The sequence below is a fragment of the Carlito syrichta genome, unplaced genomic scaffold, assembly GCF_000164805.1.
Source record: "Carlito syrichta isolate Samal-C Ts95f unplaced genomic scaffold, Tarsius_syrichta-2.0.1 Scaffold301868, whole genome shotgun sequence".
NCBI classification, from domain to species: domain Eukaryota; kingdom Metazoa; phylum Chordata; class Mammalia; order Primates; family Tarsiidae; genus Carlito; species Carlito syrichta.
The window spans coordinates 400079-420422 of NW_007245964.1; the positions used below are offsets into that span (position 1 = coordinate 400079).

Consider the following 20344-nt stretch of genomic DNA (forward strand, 5'->3'; position numbering starts at 1 on the left):
TCAGTTGAGGCCAGAAGATCAGCTTAGATAACATAGCGAGACCCTATCTCTATAAAACAGTTTTAAAATTAGCCAGGTGTGGTGGCATGTGCCTGTAGTCCTAGCTACTCAGAGGCTGATGTGGGAGGATTTCTTGAGCCCAGGTGTTCAAAGTTGCAGTGAGCTATGATTGTGTTACTGTACTCCAACCTGAATGACAAGAAAAAAAAAAAAATAGTACAAGAGTTCTTCACTATCCTCTCAGTAACTAATAGAACAAGACGACAGAAAATGACTAGAGATACAAAATACAATAACGATACTGTCAACCAAATTGACATTTATAGAACATTTCACCCAACAGCATTAGGATACAGATTATTTTCAGGTGTGCATAGAACATTTGCCAAAATAGATCATATTCTGGGCTATAAAACAAATATCAATAAATTTAAAAGAATACAAGTCATACAAAATATGTTCTCTGACTACAACTTTCTAAATTAGAACTCAACAGAAAGCTATCTGGAAAATCCACAAATGTTTATAAGTGAAGTATACTTCAAAATAACCCATGAGATAAAGAAAAAACATCAACAGAAAAATCTAGAAGCGTTTTAAACTACATGGAAAGAAAACACAACATATGAAATTGTGTAGAATGTAGCAAAGGCAATCAATACTTTTGAAAAAAAATTATAACACTAAATGCTTGTGTTAGAAAAAAGTCTCAAATCGGTGACCTCATCTCCTGACTGAGAAAAAAAAAAAAAGCAAATTTACCCAAAGCAAGCAGAGGAAAGGAAACAATAAACAGTATAAATCAACAAAAAAAGAAAAATAATAAAGATTAAATGAAATACAAAACTGGTTCTTTGAGATTAATAAAATTGAGAAACCTCTAGCCAGACTGGTCAGAAAGAAAGAAGATACAAATTATCAATATTAAAAATGAGAAAGATGACATCACCACAGATTTTATGGATACTAAAAGAATAAGAGACTATTCTGAACAACTGTATTTCAATAAATCTGATAACTTAGATGAAATGGTAAAATTCCTTAAAAGACAAAAACTGCCAAAGCTCACTCAAGAAGAAATAGTTGATCTGATATGGATTAATATCAGAAAAGTATCTTTTTTTTTTTTTTAAATTGGAGTCTCACTCTGCCACTCAGGTTGGAGTACAGTGGCAAGATCATGGGTAACAAAGCCTAGACCTCCTGGGTTCAGGCAATCTGTCCACGTCAACCTTTCAAATAGCTGAGACTACAGGCACACATCACCATGCCTGGCTAATTTTTGGATTTATTGTAGAGACGAGATCTCACCATGTTGCCCAGGTTGCTCTTGAACTCCTGAGCTCAGGTAATCTTCTCTTTTTGGCCTATCAAAGTGTTGGGATTACAGGTGTGAGCCATAGTGTCTGGCAGAAACGTATCTATTAAATAAATTGAATTTGTAGTTTTTAATTTTCCCATGAAGAAAGTTCTTGTCCCAGATGTCTTCACTATTGAATTCTAAGAGATACAAGGGAGAGCCCTTAAAAATCTGGATTTTACTTATAAAAAATTATGTACTCGCCATTTGATGCAATACATCTATCAAGATACTTTTTCCACTGCTCCAAACAGTTTTTGAATTCATCAATTTGAATGCCTTTGCTTCTGCCATTTTTTGTTTCACCTCTTCCACATCAGCAAAATGTTTTCCTTTGAGGACATTTTTCATCCAGGGAAACAAAAAAGTCTCTTGGGACGAGATCGAGTGAATAAGCAGGATGGGGCATAGGAGTTGTGCTATTTTTGGTTAAAAACTGCTTAACACTCAGCAGGGTGTGGGCAGGTGTGCTTGTAAGTCATCCATCATGAAATGGGCAAATGCATTGAATGACTCTCAAAAAAAAAAAAAAAAAATTCACCGAAGTCTAACACAGCCTCTAACAAAAACACTACCTGGTACACTGATGTCCGTGGATTCTTAGAACACTTATTTAGTAAGGGAAGCCTATACTACTAGGGGAGCACCCTACAAAAGATAATTCTGGAGTTTTTTTAGCCACCCTCCCCCCCCCATATTTAAGGAAGAAGTAATGCTAATTCTACACAACCTCTTCTAGAAAATCGAAGGGAAAGGAATATATTTCCTCTCATTTTATGAGGCCAGCATTACTGTGTGTACAGCCATTTTGGAAGACTATTTCCCAATTTCTTGTTTTCTTTTTCTTTTAAAGATGTGGGGTACAAGTCAGGATTAGGTACATAAGTGGTCGCAATTTCCTAAAAAGGTAAACATCCACCACATAGCAATGCTTCAGTCAACAATGGATGCACAATGGTGGTCCAATCAATGATGAAGCTGAAAAATGGCTATTACTGAGTGACATTATAGCCATTTTAACACCATAGAACACTTAAAAAAAAATGTAGTGTAGCCTAAGTGAACAATGTTCATAAAGTACATAGTGTACAGTAATGTACTCCACAACCACTCACCACTCACTCACCGACACACCCAAAGTAACAACTTCCAATCTTACAAGCTCCAGTCATGGTAAGTGCCCTGTACAGTTATTCCGTTTTTTATCTTTTATATCATATTATTATCATAACTTTTCTAAGTTTAGATATACAAATATTTCTCATTGTGTTATAATGAGAAGTATAATGTCTATGCTATTCATATTCAGTAGAGTAACATGCTGTACAGGCTTGCAGCCCAGGAGCAATAGGCTAGACCATATGCCGAGGTGTGTAGTGCTAGCTATACTACTATCTAGGTTGACATAAATCCACTCTGCTGTTTGCACTATGAAGTCACCTAACAATGTTTTTAGGACCTATCTCCATTAAGTGATGCATGACTGCATTTACTCAAGATACATGAAAGCGCACACACTTACAAAGACATGCACACAAATGTTCATAGCTCCAAATCAGAAACAACCCAAATGTCTATCAACAGGCAAACAGATAACCAAATTGTAGGGTATGAATACAATCGAATACTACTCAACAATAAAAAGGAATGGTCTTCTGAAACATATCACACAGTGAATGAATTTCAAAACAATTATGCTAATTGAAAGAAACCAATATCCCCCCAAAGCATCTATACTGCATGGTTACATTTATATAAAACTCTTAAAAATGCAGATGAATCTATAACAACAGATCAATGTTTGCTTAGGGATGGGGAAACGGCAGCACAGTCACAAAGCGGCATGAGAAAATTCTTGGATGTGATGGGTATGTGATTTATTATCTTGACTGTTGTAGTGGTTTTACTGGTGTATCCATATGCCAAAACTTATGTGCAGTTTTTCACTTGGCAATTTTACTGCAAAAGTGGTTTTAAACATATCCTTTGGTAAGTTCAAGTTAAGTAAAGTCTTATTAGTGAATGAAACAAACCTTTAATGTTTCCTATTTATGAAATAAATGACAATCTCTGGTTGAGTATTAACAAAGGACAAACTACATTCAAAAAAGTATCTGATATTTGAAATGATCACTTAATTCGCAAGTAGATAGTTTAATATGAAGACATGGAGGTCAAAAATAATAATAAAATGGCAATGAAATGCCATTGAACAGTGAGAGCATTCTCACAACCTATGAAATTGAGGATCACCCGATCTAGTGATCACAGGGTAAGAGTTAGCTCTGGGGCTATGTTCAGCTCAAAAGGTTTTTGCTTGCCCTGATACAAGAAGGGGAATGTAAGGATCTTTCTTCACATCATCAGGGCCACATCCCAGCTCTCCTGATGAAACTAGCAAGCCCAAAGACAGCTCCAAGAAACAGGCAACTTTTCTCATCATCGTTGCTATAGTCCTGGAGACATCTGCCATCAAAGCCAGGATGCGGTTTCAGTCTCCCTCTAGTGTTTTCTCTCCAGCCTGTGGCACACACTGCCTCCGTGCAGACCTGAGATTCCTTGGCCATGAGGGGACAGCTGGGGCCACGCAATGCACTGCAGAGAGACGGAGCCTGGTGGAGTCTCACGTTACTACGGAGCCTCGTGGAGTCTCACGTTACTGTACTGGCTCACGTGTGTGGAGCATAAAGCCACTCCTCCAGGCCCCGGGTGTGGTTATGCTTCAGCCTGACCGCTGGGCCCTTCTGTAGGCCCCGACCTTGGCACACGGCAGTCCTTGCTGGCTCTGTCATTCCCTCTTAATTTCCACCCTTCCGTCCAAAACCAAGTGAGTGCTCCAGGTCAAATGAGTCCTCTCTCATCATAGCTCCAGATCCACCTCCGTTTGGCTTCACAATTCAGCCGTTCTCCGGGCAGCTTCTCAGATCCCAGACTGCCTCCAGCAGCCCCCATGCTCCCTCGTTCTCAGGCCTTGCTGATCCAGACTGATCCCATCCTTCCCATCTTCTCTCTGCTGCTTTTCCCCTCTAGGCACAATTCCTTGGCACACTTGCCTCTTCTCTAAACACTCAAAAGTCTTCCATCTTGGCCAGATTGTTAGGATCATGTTTTGAAGAAAAATGCGACTCACTCCATTTTCTTATCTTCCTCTTTCTCATTACTTCCTCAACCTACTGGGCCAGACTCAGGCAAACTGCAATTTGCCTTCTACTGGTGGCTCGGTTTCCCAGACCTCTTCCCAGAGGTGTCTCTCATAACCATGGAGCACCTGTGCTAAGACCCCACTTTGATGGCCTCACTCTCATTAGCTTTTGTATGGAGGTTCATTTTCTTGACAGTCTTTATGACAATGGAAACTACCTGCAAGGTGATTTGCTTCTCTTCTGCTCCTGCCACTGAAGCATAAGTCCTGTGACGTCGCGGACTGGGTCTGATTCGATCAGTGCACTCAATAAATACTTGCTGCATGAAATATGAGTGTGTAGGACTCGTGTAGGCTATATACACGATTTCCGAATTCAATCAGAAACTCCATCTTCCTGCATTATAGCAGTTAAGCTTATTTAATCCTCACTGTTGGGCTTTTAGAGAAGGAATGGGGAAATGGGATAAACCAGATATAGCAGGGACCCAGGAATACATTTCTGAAGGAGAAAATCTCTCTCTCTCTCTTTCTCTCTCTCTCTCTCTCTCTCTCTCTCTCTCTCTCTCACACACGCACACACACACACACACTTTCTTTCTGTGATCTTTGTATAATGTCAGTGTAAAACCACTATAGCCAGTGATAACAAAAAACCATGACATAGATAGTAGCAGGAATAGTGAGAAGGCATCAAAGATATGTGGAAATTAGCTGGGCATGGAGGTGCACTCCTGCAGTCCCTGCTACCTGGGAGGCTGAGGTGGAAGGACTGCTTGAGCCCAAAAGTTTGAGGCTGAAGTGAATTATGATCGTATCATTGCAGTCTAGCCTGGGTGGCAGAGGGAAACTCTAAGATGAATGATAGATAGATGATTGATAGATATATAGATGGATGGATAGAAAGATAGATGATAGATAGATAGATAGATAGATAGATAGATAGATAGATAGATAGATAGAAAGAAAGAATATGTGGAAGAGAGAATCTCCAGTGTCTGGACCCAGAATTCCACAGCAGGGCAGAATCCAGGTCACCTAATGCCCACAGTCTCTGTATGAAGCTGCCATCAGGGGACCAGACCCTACCGTAAACTTGCTCCACCCATGAGACCAGTGTTTCTCCTCTTATGCATTCTGGATGTAACGCAATCAACTAATTAGGTCCACATTTTGCCTTACAGGGACTCTTATTGTTTGTAACAAGATTGCTATCAGGAAGTGAGGGCAGGCAAGGGGAGACTGTGGGTGTGTGGTCCAAGGAGCACACAGCTTCTTTGTCTGAATGGTGGGAAATCAGGGTGCACTGGTTCCCTTTGGTTCCTTTTGAGAGTTGGGGACTAGGTGCCATTAACTTTGATCACATAAAAAGGCAGTGTCTTTTATCCTGTTTTACATGCTATCTGGGATTTTCTCAGAGATGTTTAGTTTTTTTCTTTTTTTAATCTACTTTGATCTAACAGTTAAAATGTTTTTGAACTAGAGCCCCATTGGACAGTGGGGCTTTCAACTCCAGGGTCACAATTTTTTAAAAAGTATTGTGTAGATCAAGTGATAGAACACAGCCAATAAGTATTTTGAATCCAGAAACGCACACAGATAACACATTTGCAGAAAAACAATGATTCAAAACCAAACAAATAGAACCTCGAGGCATATGTAGATACTAGTGACGTCAGGACAAAAAATAATCAACACCAAAGCAGACAAGAATACAAAGACACAAACATTCAGATTCATGTGGGACAGATGGTCCTCTTGGAACAGGCAATTGGGATGAAGACGACACAGGTCCAGTGAGCCACACACACGTCAAAAGCCATGCCCAGCCTGTAATCACTGGCAGAGATACAGCTACTGGAAATAGACAGGAAATGTATGAAAGCAGAGACTTTAATTCTGAGGGGGATTCTCTATACAAATAGTGAAGGCAGGTGCTTAAGAGGGTCCCAGGAAGTGAGATTCCCACAAGGGGAAACTTGAACCAGGAGGAGAAGCTTTTGTAAAGCACCACAGGTGTCCAATCTCCCAGGTTCCCAAAAATATGAGTGTGTTATTTATCCCAGCATTATTACTACACAAAACTTCTCAACAGCAGACAGCAAAATGATAGCAAGACTGCTCCAATATTTGTGTGACTACTAAGGAAACGGTAAAGACAAAAACTGGAAGAAAGAAGAGCCTAGAATGGTTCATCAGAGAGGGTAGGCAGCAGGAAGAGATAGACATTCCTAAGGAACTGTTGCAACACAGACACATACACAAACTTGCATTCCTATTGATGTGTGACAAATTGGTAGGGAAACAATGGATGATTCAATAAGTGACATTGAAACACATTTTTTAAAAAGTTGGAACTCTGCCTCATAACATTTGACAAAATAACTTCCAGGTAGGTAAAATGTTTAAGTATGAAAAAAAAAATGTAGCTATAGACATACTAGAAGAAACCATGGGAGAAAAGGTCTTCTTCAGTAGGAACACAAAACCCGGAAGATAAAGAAGATTAATAAATTTAACTCATAAAAATGAAATTTTTATACATGGTAAAAACACCATAAAGGAAGTAGAAAGATCAATGACAGAAAAATAATCGCTATGCCTATCACAATTTATAAAGAACGTCTACAATGGAATAAGAAAAAAACAACTCAATGATCCTGAAATAAAAATTCATAGAAAAAAAACGGTCCTGGATATATGAAAACATATTCAATCACATTCACAATAGGAGAAATGAAAATGAAAACTTTACCAACATACAACTTCTTATGATGAGCAAAATCCGGCAAGGTATGGAAAAACAAGGTCTCCCACACACTGCTGTTGAGAACCAAAACTGGTATAATCTTTATGAAAAGCAATTTGGTAAAAATTAATCAAAATTTAAGACGTGCAGCCATTTTGATTTATTAAATTCATCTTTAGAAGTTTATCCTATAATCATACCTGTGCAAAATGACACACGTACAAGAATGACACTGATGCATCATTTGTTTTGCTTTGTTTTGTTTTTTGAGCTGGAGTCTCACTTTGTTGCCCAGGTTAGAGTGCAGTGGCATGATAACGGCTCACTGAATCCTAGACCTCCTGGGCTCCAGCAGTCCTCCTGCCTTGGCCTCCCAAAATGCTGGGATTACAGGTGTGAACCACTTGTGCCAAGTCAGCATCATTTGTAATATAAAAGGTCAGGACCCGTCAACATGGGTCTGGGTATATAAAGTGGCATTCCAGAGAAAAAAGTGTGATGCAGGCATTAAAACGAACATACCAAACACACATGCTACTACAAACAAAGAGCTAAGATGGATTTTTAGGTGAAAAAGCAAGATGCAGAATAATTTGTGTAATGTGTTACTATTTGTGTAATAACTTATTAAACATTGATATACTTACATAAACATAAAATGTCCCTGGGTATAGGACATAAGAAATTGCTGGGAGTTACTGCCTCGAGGGACGGTAACAAGAGTTTTACTTTTGCCATACACCCTCCTACACCTTTAAAATTTTATTCTGGGTACATGTCCATAAAACAATTAATACAATACAATTTAAAATTGTACCCTCTTTTAAAAAATGATCCATCCATTTCTGGGAATATATATCCAAGAGAACTGAAGTCAAGATCTCCAAGAGACATTGTCATTTCCATGTTCATTGCAGCATCATGTACTACAACCACAATCTGGAAATAACCCAAATGACCATCAAGAGATAAATGAAATGTGATATATACAGGAAATGGACATTGAAAAAGAAGGAAATTCTATGTATGATAACAAGGATAGACCCAGAAGACATTATACTAAGCGAAATAAGTCAGTCACAGGTCAAATACTGTATGAGCCATGTAAAATGGTCCAAGATATAGAGGTAGATAACAGAATGATGATTAGGTGGATGGAGGAAAAAGAGAGATGTGGAGAGTTACTGTTCAATGGGTATAAAATTATAGTTAGACACGATGAGTAAGTTCCAGAGATCTGCTATATCACATAGTGCCTACAGTTAACAGTAAGGTGTTGTATACATACAAATTTAAGAGGGCAGATCTCATGTTAAGTGTTCTTAACATACACACACACACACACACCGTATCATTTATTCAACCCTTATTATCCATTATTACTCCCTAGGGGGTGCCATTACTTTTATCTGGGCTTATAATCTCATAGGAAGTAGGAAAAACTCTACTGGGACAACCATATGAGAAAGACCATTCCCAAACCCCTCTGAGGGCTCTTGACGATCTGAAAAATGGGCACATGGCTGTCATTTACAGCAAACAAAAACATATTAAAAGTGGAAAAGAGAACAGAACCAGCACTAAGGTTGTACACTGACCCTTCAGGTTTTAGCTCAATGTATTCACTGGGAAGTCTTCTCCGGGTCCCTAAAAACTGGGTCTGAGGTTCCTCCAATGTTCTTCCACTGAGCACTCACAGCATAGGACTGGCTCTTTCTGGGTAGACTCCCTACCTAGTCCCAGCATGAGTACTGACTGGCCAAGGTATCTTCAGTGCCAGGCCCTGGACTCTTACATTCACTCTAACTTAAAAGTTAGCCCACACTCCCTGCTGCCACTTCTAAAAAGGCCCACAAGATGGAGACGTCACCTTAGGGATGAAAGGAGGATGCGCTGGCCTTTCTCAAAGCCCCACCATGGCAGATTTGCTTGTGGTGTGGTTACAGTTTGCTTATTTGCTTTATTTAAATACTTGGACATGAATGGTTCAAATATTCCTGTAGTTTTGTTTTCTTCCAAAAAGAAAATATTTAGAAATTTTCTGCTCAAAAAGTACATTTTCAAAAGTGAAGCCTCTTAAGTCTGTTTTCATTAAATAGTTGCATCTTATATTCCTGAGGGCCTTTGCAAATAGTTCTGGTTTTCTTGTTTTGTTTTGGCACAACTTAAGTTCCAGTGTTATGGAAATCAATGCTACACTCTGTTTCTAGAAGAGCTGTATTAATGAAGCTGTAATAGGAGACATGAAGATGAATTCGTTTAACTACCATTGCTTTGCCTTAATTTTGTATATTGTTTCTTCAGCACTTCCTTTCTAGGTCAATGTATCATTTCAAGTTTTATTCACATCTAACACACTAAGATGCTTGGGGGTAACACTGAGAAACTCTAAGCTCATGATGGTGCCCTGTTGCGATTCCTGAGTGGGCCCAGGTGCCCAAAGGGGAGTTTCAGTTGGCCTAGGGGTATTCCTAGGACTTCGCAGAAGCAAGTCTTGTTTCTACATCAAGGGAATGGAGTTCTAGAGCTCCCCAGTACCATATGGGGATCCGGTATGATGTCTATTAGCCAAGGGTGTGCTCACAGAAGATGTGGTTCTCAATACAAAAAAAATGCAACTATTATTTAAAATAATTCAAAAGTTTTCCTAAAAGAAAAAATTTTATCTGTTTGGTTTTAATTATATATATATTCAACATTTCTTACAAATTCTACTGAAGTATACATACCTCAGTAAAAATAATTACATATCTTAATAGAACAGAAAATATATATGTGAAATCAGGTTATGGGTCACATCCAAAGAATTTGGTTGTTAAATATAAAAAAAGAAAAGAAAATTGGTCAGGTTTGGTGACTCAGCCTGTAAACCCAGCACTTTGGGAGGCTGAGGCGAGTGGAGTGCCTAAGCCCATGGGTTTGAGACCAGCCCAAGCGACTTGGCAAGACCTCATCTCTACAATAAATCAAAAAATTAGCCAGGTGCAGTGGCATGCACCTGTAGTTCTGGTTACTTGGAAGGTTGAGGTAGAAGGATTGCTGGAGCCCAGCAGGTTGACGCTGAGGTGGCCGCAAGCGTGCCACTGCACTCCAGTCTGGGTGATGGAGTGAGACTCCTACTTAACAAAAACAAAAAGGAAAAAAATTAAAGTATATAAAAATATCTATTATCAGAAGTGCAACTGACATCGTATTCTTGGGCAATGGTATGAATATGACTGATTTGGAGCTGGGGGATCCTCTTCTTTCTTTCTTTTTTTTTTTCTACTCACAAAACCTAAGTTGTAATATAGCAGGCCCAGTGGCTTCCTGGTTTTAAAAATGAAATTATACCTCTGATATTTCAAATAATTAATCACATGGTTTTTTTGAAGCCACACAAGGTGATCATTGAAAAGACATGAAATGGAAGGGAAGTGATTTTACTCAGCGGATACAGTAGATGGGAAAGGGAACCAAGTTCCTAAGGCAGCAGTGCCCTGGAAGAGAGAAAGGAGCTTGGAAGAACAGTCACTCTTGATACTGCTGTTTCCCAGTGTCCCGATCTCAGTGCCAGGCCCTCTCCGGGGATTTAATCCCAGAGCGTCTTCAAACCTAGGGCAAATGAGCCCACAGCTCCCCAGGACTCCAGAACAACTCCTTGGGTGTCATACGCATGCTCCAGACCTTGCAAGTCCCAATTTTCTGTTCTTCCTCCACCCCTAATTTGCTGTTCTTCCGGACTGCCTCAGTTCCTTGTTTCTAACATCCACATGCTTGCACAAGGCTGAACTCTCCTTCATTCTGAGTTCCCTGTGCTCATCCTCCAGGTGGCAGTCATGTTCAACCAAACCTGCAGCACCTCTCAAGCTCCATAGTCACTGCCCTTGTTGGAAATGGTCATCTCTCCTGGACTCAGATGCAGCTTCCTAGTAGCCCCTGCTCTTGCAGCCTCATCCCATTGGCCTTTATATGCTGTTGACAAACGAGTTGGTCACCTCCTGCTTCCAAACTTGAATAGCTCCCATGGTCTCAGGATAAAGTCCAGCCTCCTCCCCAGGATGTTCAAGGTACTCTGGGATCCAGCTCCACCCTTCCTGGGTTAACTGACCTTACTTCCCCCATTGCAGGGTACTTCAGCCAGTCCAAGCAGGGCAAGAGACCCAGCAAGTCCTTCAGGAGCCTGGGTCCTGGGTCTTCCTGCCCAAACTTGGACCTAGGATTCCAGGGGTAGAAAAGTAGCAGAGGCTGGGACTTCCCTTTCAGAATCTGCAAGGAACACCCCCAAAACTCAGAGCTTTAGTACTTTTGTGGACCACCTAAAATCCCCACCCTTATAACCTCCACCAAGTAAGTGGCTATTTACCCAAAGCTTCCATCAGTGTTTACTATGGTTCTACTACGGCCAGGCCCCAGGAACTGCAGGGGGCACAACAACGAATGGAGCCTGTTTCTAGTCCCTGAGGAACTGGCAGGTGCAAAATGTTCAATGTCATATCAGTCAGACTCCAATATTCCTCTTTTGGGACCCAAATCTTACATCCCATATGTCAAGGGTCACCTCTATGGTGATCTCTCCAGGACTACAGGTTGCCTCGGCTGATCCCAGGAGGAGGTGCCTAGGGTACAGGACAGAGCTACAGTCAGGTAAGGGTGTTTTCAGAGTAATCAAATGGTTACCTTATTACAAAGACCTAACGGCCCGAGTGTGCCCCCCAGGGCCACATGGAGCTGTGACATTTGAGAGTTTGACATTATGGGATTTATATGCCATCTTAGAAATTAACAGTGACATGTGGCTAGGCATACCCCTCCAAATATCCCTACTTCCAGGGGCTGTGAGATCTTGCCTGCCTCATAACCCAATCAAACCTACAGTCCTCAGCAGTACTCAGTGAAGCACACTTAGAACACACAGAATAGGGTGGAATGTACAATGCAGATCAGGTTTGTTTTAAATTTGGGATTTGAGGCAAATGATCTCTGTGAATGGCCCATGTCCAGATTCCTGATGGATGACATGGAAGTTACATGCCAACATCCACTGCACTGCCCCCTCCCACCAGTTACACATGATGGGCTTTACACATCACTCACGTGTGGACTTTTTCATTTGTTCATCAAAACTGCCCTCTAAGGTGAGGGTTGGCATCATTGGCATTTTACCCTCAGGGATTAAATAACTTCCAAGTGAGTGAGTTGGGATCCAACCAGTCTCCTCTAACTCAGCACTCTTGCCATGTAAGGGTAACTTTCTAATTGTTCTAAAATTATAGGTCTTACCTTTCCCTTGTAAACACATGCTTGTGCAATCATTCGCTTCTAGGAGTCATCATCAGTTAATTTCTGGTGGTCTAATATTCCTGCCAAGTTGAATTCCCTCCATGTACCCATACAATTCTTTTCTCTTCTGGTAGGTCCTAAATTAATTACACAGCACCTTCAGGGGCCCTTGCCTTCTGATTTACATAGATTTAATCATTCAAAGGTGAAGATAGATGTGTGTATGACAAATTGCCGACCTTATGTAGCATCTAGAACAGCTTATGAGGGATGAACCAAAACATTCACACTTAAATATTTTAGAAGAAATGTTTAGACTGTTTATGGAAAGTATGTAGGGGGATGAGACAATAATAACGATAAAATATTACCACCAATAAAATATTTTCTTAGCAAACTGTGTGTAAAAAAGAGTATTCTTGCTTTGGGACTATGCTCTAGAAAGGAAAATATTTCACATTATACCTTGTACTTATATTTTTTCTTCAGTCACATTGCTTCCCCTCACCTGAGGATCCTGAAGCCACCAGCAAGCTCACAGGACTCACCTGGCTTCCTGTGGGGGTGAGAGAGACAATGTGGGGGTGGTGGGCACACTAGATCCAGTTGAGGGTCTTGAGGAGTGATAAGAGTTGTTGCCAAAGTTGCTGTATCTAAAAAGTGCAGAGGTGCGAGTTGAGGGGAAAAGGAGAGAGAAATGAGTACAAGTCAGCAAACAAGATTTAGCAAATTATCATATTATTATTACTATTTGCAAGAAAAACAGGTCTGAAATGCTACCACTGTTAGTGACCATGCTCACTTAAAGAGATTTACTAACTGCTTTGTCTGATAATTTCTCATGAGCAAAGATTCCTAAAATGCAGAATCATTAAGCAGCAAGATTTATGACAAAGGGTTTAAATAAAACCCTCACATTTTCTGTCTTTTAAAATGTACATTAAAATTATCTGCTAATGTAAATTAAAAATCCGGATTGTCTTCATTTGAACCATGAAGATTTTTCTTGCCTCTCATGGTAGCACAGTGAGTGTTAATGCCATCATGGGTCTGTAAGAAATACCATATGACTGGCTGAAGAAACATTAAAATTTCCACTTTAGGTATTTCTGAATCAATTTCATTCATTAAATGTAATCCTGTCACACACTCGGTGATCATGGAGAAACTGTCCCCAAGCCTTCTGGACTGGCCTGCAGCTTGGAGGTGTGTGTATCCGTTCAGTGTGTTTTCACTGAACATTTCCCCTGAACCAAAATTATAGCCATGAAGTTTACATGAGATTTGATTATTTCCCAGACATCTCTGACAAATTATACTTCAGGATTTGTAAAATTCTAGTTTGCTTTTCATTTTTCAGAATAGATGTCTCCTTTAGCAGTTTATAATTAGCCATTATCACTCAGAAAACTCTAAGAAGACAAATCATCATTTGAAGTCCTTGTGTGGGAACAGAAACTCATGATTAGTTACAAATAATGACATCAGAAAACTTTCCCTCTCAAGCCTACCCAGCTATGGAGCAGGGCCGGCCTTATCCCCTAAACTGGTTAGGGATACTGTATTAGGATGTGTGGGATCCCAAGGGTCACGATTATATATGTGCACAAAGACTTTACCAGACATGGAGAATCCAGGTCAAATTCCCATCAATAGAAATGGACCTTCTGGGAACCAGTTTGACTACAAAACATGTGTACTCTTTGACAGAGTAAATCCACTTTTGGGAAGCTAACATAAGGAAATAATCTGATGGCTATTTATATGTTGAAAATGTCATGCGTGAAGATATTCATTGGAGTATAATATTTAGATTATAGTGAATAACTAGAAACTACCCAACCAGGTAACAATGTAGAAATGGCTAAGAAGTATAATTTGGTATTTACCAATGGAATGTTATGCAACCATCAGAAACAACGACCAATTTTGTAAGGGACAACATGGAAAATAATAATATAAAAGGAAAGAAAACATCAGGATATAATATTATACATAGAATTTGACCACAGCTGTGCAAAAATATTCTCAAATGTCAAAAACTAAGTGTAGAAAAAAAAAAGGTTTTAAAAATGGACCATCTATTTTAAAAAGTGGAATAGAGATGAAATTTTGGTTTTCAATAATAAGTGACATTACTCAAATGGAAAATAAAATATACAACTCCCATCTAGCCTGTGCTGCTCTGATCCTCATGGCTGCTGCTGTCCTTATTTATTTGGTGTCACGTGTCACACGTGTTCTCAGTCCCAGGCCCTCTGCCAGGCAGAGGGAGGCTCGGAGAATACCATTGACTCCATCAGCTTTCTCTGTGAACACACCATCTTTGTGGGACTTGACCTCTGGGCATTCATTTTCTGTTCTCTTAAAAAACCCCACACTCTACATGTCTGCCAGGTAAACTGCTTCTCCAAGCAGATGTTGGTTTGGTTTTTCAAGGGCGCTCCCAAACCACAGGCCATGTAGAAGACAAAAAGGTAAAGAATGAAAGGAACATATAAAGAAAAGAAGACACAGAGGAAGGAGTGGAAGCGAATGAGGGAAGAGTGGGGAAACCAGGCAGCCAGCACTGCCAACAGGGAGGGGAAGGAGGCTGCTCCTGGCCTATGATGTATGGTGTCCTTGGAGACCAGGTTCCGACGCCGCCGGCTCTGCACAAGCTCCAGGCCTCTGTCACCAGCTGCCTGGCCACTCAGCTTGTCACCCTACACCAGCAGCTAAAACAATCCCCTTCTGACCACAAGTGGACATCCTGCAGAACCTTTTAACAGGATCACTTGGCTAAAACTGTGTTTAAATGACGCTATGGAAAGAAAATAAGCATAATGTGTTTTTCCCTCCTTTGGTTTTTCTAATGGCTAAGCAATTAATTCAGATGCTTCATAGTCTGTCTAATTTTGCTTCTCAATTTTAGCCAAACTGACTGACTCATACAGTTCACTGTTCAGCACTCTTTTGGAGGGGAGGGAAATGTTCTTTTTATTGACAAACTGGTTGGTCTCTATGATAACCCATTTAGTTGCAGTCAATCACTGAGTCATCAAAGCACAGACCCCTGAAAACCACAGCAAGTGAACATCAAAAAATTCAAAAGGAACAAACAATATTTAGACAGTATTCACACCCTTATCAGACAAATGATTTGAAAAGTTTGTAAACTTTGCTGAGTTAGTCAATCTAAGTCAATGCTAATTCACAAGCAGGGGCTGCTTTTCACAATTTATGAGTATATTCAACTGGACAATTTATGAGTATATCCCTCAGGACTATCAGTAGTAGTGAGGGTTGCAGACTAGGTTGGAGGGATCTGGGGTCCAGGAAAGCCCCATCTGAGGTCAAGACCATCACCAGAAAGTACAGGGTCACCACCATGGGCTAATACACTCTGCTGGGACAAATTTAGTTGCCAAGGTATTTTTATTCCAGTCAAATGTACCACTCCTAACTTGCACATAGATATTGTTTTTGGAGGTTGTAGGAGTCATACTGGAGTCAGTCCACAAAATTGTATGAAAGATCACAATAATCCCAGAATTTTGGACCTGGATGAGACCTGCTGAGAACTTGTAGTTCTGAGGTATTTAAAACTCAGTGCAGACTCCTGGAGCTATGCAAAGCCATTCTGGAAACAAGAAGAAATGAATTTTCAGATCCTCAAGTTCCATGTCTCCTCTTTTTCTTTTCTTTTGAGACAGGGTCTCACTCTGTTGCACAGGCTAGAGTGCAGTTGTATGATCACAGCTCACCTCAGCCTCGACCTCCTGGACTCAGGAGATCTTTCCGTCTAAGCCTCCTGAGTGAGAGAAGGTTACAGGTGTGCATCACCATGCCTAGTCAGTTTTTCTGTTTTTTGTAGAGACACGGTCTTGCTATGTTGCCCAGGTTTGTCTCGAACTCCTAAGTTTAAGCAATCCTCCTGCCTTGGCCTCCCAAAGTGCTAGGATTACAGACATGAGTCATCATACCCAACCTCATATCTGCTCTTTCTTAAAATGGATCTGTCTGTGCCGTTTCTGAGGTCTCCTGGTCTCCTTCCCTGCTTCTCCTTCCACAGTCATCTTCTATTTTTACAGAAAAAAAAAAAAAAGACACCTCAAGTGGGCTGAATCAGAGTGGGACCCTGTCTTGTGCTGGAAAACCTCCTGGTGCCAAGAAATCTGGGGAAACATCACTTTTGAGGAAATTTTTTAAGAAATACAGAGGAGAGAAAAGGCAGTGCTTCATTTATCAGGGACACACCAGACACAAGACCTCCTGCCTTCTCTCTATCTACCTGTCCCCCACCTTGAGAATCAGCCCTAGGAGTGGGAAAATTCTCAGAGATGCATAAGTTTACTGATTTGGACCAAAACCTGGAGTCAAACTTCTTCTGACACAAATTAGTTTTTATTTGACTGAGGACTGGCTTTGCCAATTAGGCATATGTTGGGGTTTTCCATAATTGATTCAGTTAAATCTAAAGCCCTAAGGATTTAGCAAAAATAAATATAAAGCATATATGTAACAAATTACATCCTTTACAACTATTTAAACTTATCATAAAAACAGAATGGTAGATGGGCTACTTAAAACCTTGAGAGAAGCTTCAAAATTCTTTTAGGTTATATTTAAGCAAAAATGGTTACTGACCAGACGTCTAGGTGAATTTTCGTGGTGTGAAAGAGCTCTCCTCAGGTCCAGGTCCTATAATCCTTTATTTAAAACAAGCTACGTTTTCATGCCAGGTACCCAGGCTGAGGTCCCCAAAGCACAGGCTCTGGCAGAAGCAGCATGGTGACAAGAAACTTGCCTGAAAACCCCTGGCAGGATATGGTGACCCCAGTAAGGAGAGAGAGTGACAGACTGCCCAAGAGACTGGCAGCAGCACCACACGTAGGTTAGGACCCAACTCTGAAGCAGGCTGCCTGAGGTTGGAACCCCTCCCCACTCACAGTTGAGTGACTCTGGTCAAGTTCCTGAGCCTTTCTGTTCCTTGGTTTCCTCACTATAGAAAAGGGCTAATACAGTAAGTTCCCTACGTACAGTCAAGTTCTGTTCCAAGTGCACATTCATAAGACCAATTTGTTTGTAAGTCCAAAAAGTTAGCCTAGATACCAACTAACACAATCAGCTAGACAGCACCAGCTACATCACCACTGCTTTTGTGCTTGCATCTGGACATCCTGGGCTTAAAATAAAGATATGGGCCAGGCTTGATGGCTCAGCCTGTAATCCCAGCACTTTGGGAGGCCGAGGCAAGTGGATTGCCTGAGCCTGCAGGTTTGAGAACTGCCCGGGCAACTTGGCGAGACCTCGTCTCTACAATAAATCAAAAACTAGCCGGGCATGGTAGCACGCACCTGTAGTTCCGGCTACTTGGAAGGCTGAGGCGGAAGGATTGCCAAAGCCCAGCAGGTCGAGGCTGTAAGTGGCCGGGAGCATGCCACTGCACCCCAGTCTTGGCGACAGAATGAGACTCCACTCAAAAACAACAAAAAAAAAAGAAATAAAGATACGATGCTACTGTACTTTACACAGCAGTGATTCCCCAACCTTTTTGGCATCAGGGATCGGTTTTGTAGAAGACAATTTTTCCATGGACCAGGGGCAGAGGGTGGTTTCGGGATGATTCAAGAGCATAACACATTATGTACTCTATTTCTCTTATTATTACATTGCAATATATAATGAAAAAATCATGCAACTCACCATGAAAAAAGAGGTGGGGACAGAAGTGGCAAATAAAACAATAGGTGGGCCATGTGCAGACTAAAATAAGTGTTGGACTCTGACTTAAAGCCTGTCACTACATGCAGCTATACATTTGAAGTATATCAACTCACCTGCCACTCACGAATAGGGTTTTGATATGAGTCTGCAAGCAGTTGATTTATTGTGGTCCCTGTGTAGCCAAACTTCACTGTTAATGTTAATCTGTATTTGCAGCCACTCTTCAGAACTAGTATCACTGCTCAGCGTTACCTCAGATCATCAGACATTAGATTCTGATAAGGTGCATGCAACCTAGATCCCTCACATGCACAGTTCGCAGTAGGGTTTGCACTCCTATGAGAATCTAATGTCACTGTTGATCTGACAGGATGTAGAGCTCAGGCAATAATGCAAGTGATGGGGAGCAGCTGCAAATGCAGATAAGGCTTTACTTGTTCACCTGTCGTTCACCTCCTGCTATGTGGCCCAGTTCCTAGCATATATATAGCAGGGGTCCCTAACCCCCAGGCCATAGACCTAGAGGTTGGGGACCCCTGCTATATAGTACTATACAGTAAAGTACACAAAAGTACAACCACTTGGAAAGGGTACGTGCATATGACAATGTATGCCAGACACATAAACTAACTTACGCGATTGGACATGCAAATGCACATTCACATCTTTGAAAGTTTACAACTTGGAGGTTTATATGTAGAGGACTTGCTGTAATAGAACCTACCTTTTCATGGTTAAGTGAACACTGATTTCATGAAAAACACAGGACCTGGCTCATAATAAATGCTCAATAAATGTTAGCCATCATTATTATTACTCTAGAATGAGGATGGTCATCAGAATGATCAGCTATTGATATATAAACTATACAACTATACAAACCCTCTGCTCCCCATTCCCCGCTCTGGCCGAGAGCTCCTAATCCAGGCAATAGTGAAGGGCAGTCATATAGGCAGGCATCTGTTCAACACTCCCTGGAGAGTTTTGATATGCACATCTTCCTCTGCCCTGTCTCCAATTTTTATAAAAGTCATTTAACTGCTCATAGTCAAATAATGTAATTATATTAATGCCCACAGAGCGGCTTAAACTTTAACTGTGTGTCATCTTACAGGAAGCTACAAGCAATCTTTGAAAAGAAAAATGCATACATTAGAACACAAAACAGAAAGCTATAGGAAAGGGAAAGAAAATAAAGAAACAACACCCACCTATTAGAAGAGAAAGACCGGAAGTTGTAAGGCTCAGAAGCAGAATATGCGCTCAAAGGGACAGAATTGGAGGAACTGTCAAAGGAAGGAAAACCCCACTCAACAGTCGGGTGGCCAAGCACTTGGCTGCATCCTGCAGGTCAAAAGGACTTCCTGCCACATGGACGGGTGCAAAGTGTATACATGTTGACAGATCACACACACACATACACACGAGTCAGGGTATCACACTGTCACTCAGAGTGGAGTGCAATGGCACAATCATGGCTCCTAGGCTCAGGTGATCCTTCCACCTCAGCCTCATAGCTGGGACTACAGGCACATACCACCATGCCTGGTTAATTATTTTTTGTAGAGATGAGAAGTCTTGCTATGTTGCCCGGGCTGATCTTAAACTTCTGAGGTCAAACAATCCTCTCACTTCCCAAAGTACTGAGATTATAGGTGCAAGCCACTGTGCCCAGTTACACATATTTTTTTTAAACTTTATGTTAAAAACCCATTATTAGTGATTGTTATTTTAACAAAAGATCTCCTTGATTCAAACAGAGAGCATTTTTCTTATGCATCTTATCTAAATACGGGTCATTATTTAGTCAGGGGTCAGCAAGTCAGTTTATGCCATAACTTCTCTCTGCTTGGAATGAAATCCACACAAACACAGCAGCAGACAAGCCCAAGGATGCAGTTAACACACTGTGCTCTCTTCCTAGGGTTGGCCTCAAGCAAGCCCCCATGAGGGCAAATCTACCTGTTTTCCTTCTGGGACTCTGCTTCCTTTTCCTTGGCGGAGAAGGGTGAGTCTTCGAAGTCATAGGAGAAGAGATGGAAGGGGCTGTGGGGCACGTAGGGCAGCTTCTCTATGGTTGGCGATGCCTTCAGGGAGCCCGCTGTGATGGAGGAGGGCGGGG

At 41.0% G+C, this 20344-nt stretch overlaps 1 protein-coding gene across 1 annotated transcript in view; it reads right to left on the reverse strand.

Moving 5' to 3' along the window:
• The window catches only part of FHOD3 (formin homology 2 domain containing 3), a 456996-nt gene that overhangs the window by 116386 nt on the left and 320266 nt on the right, over window positions 1–20344 (reverse strand). Inside the window, 3 exon segments of the mRNA XM_021711121.1 lie at window positions 13053–13166; window positions 19434–19508; window positions 20185–20343. Coding sequence (XP_021566796.1) covers window positions 13053–13166; window positions 19434–19508; window positions 20185–20343 — 348 coding nt within the window.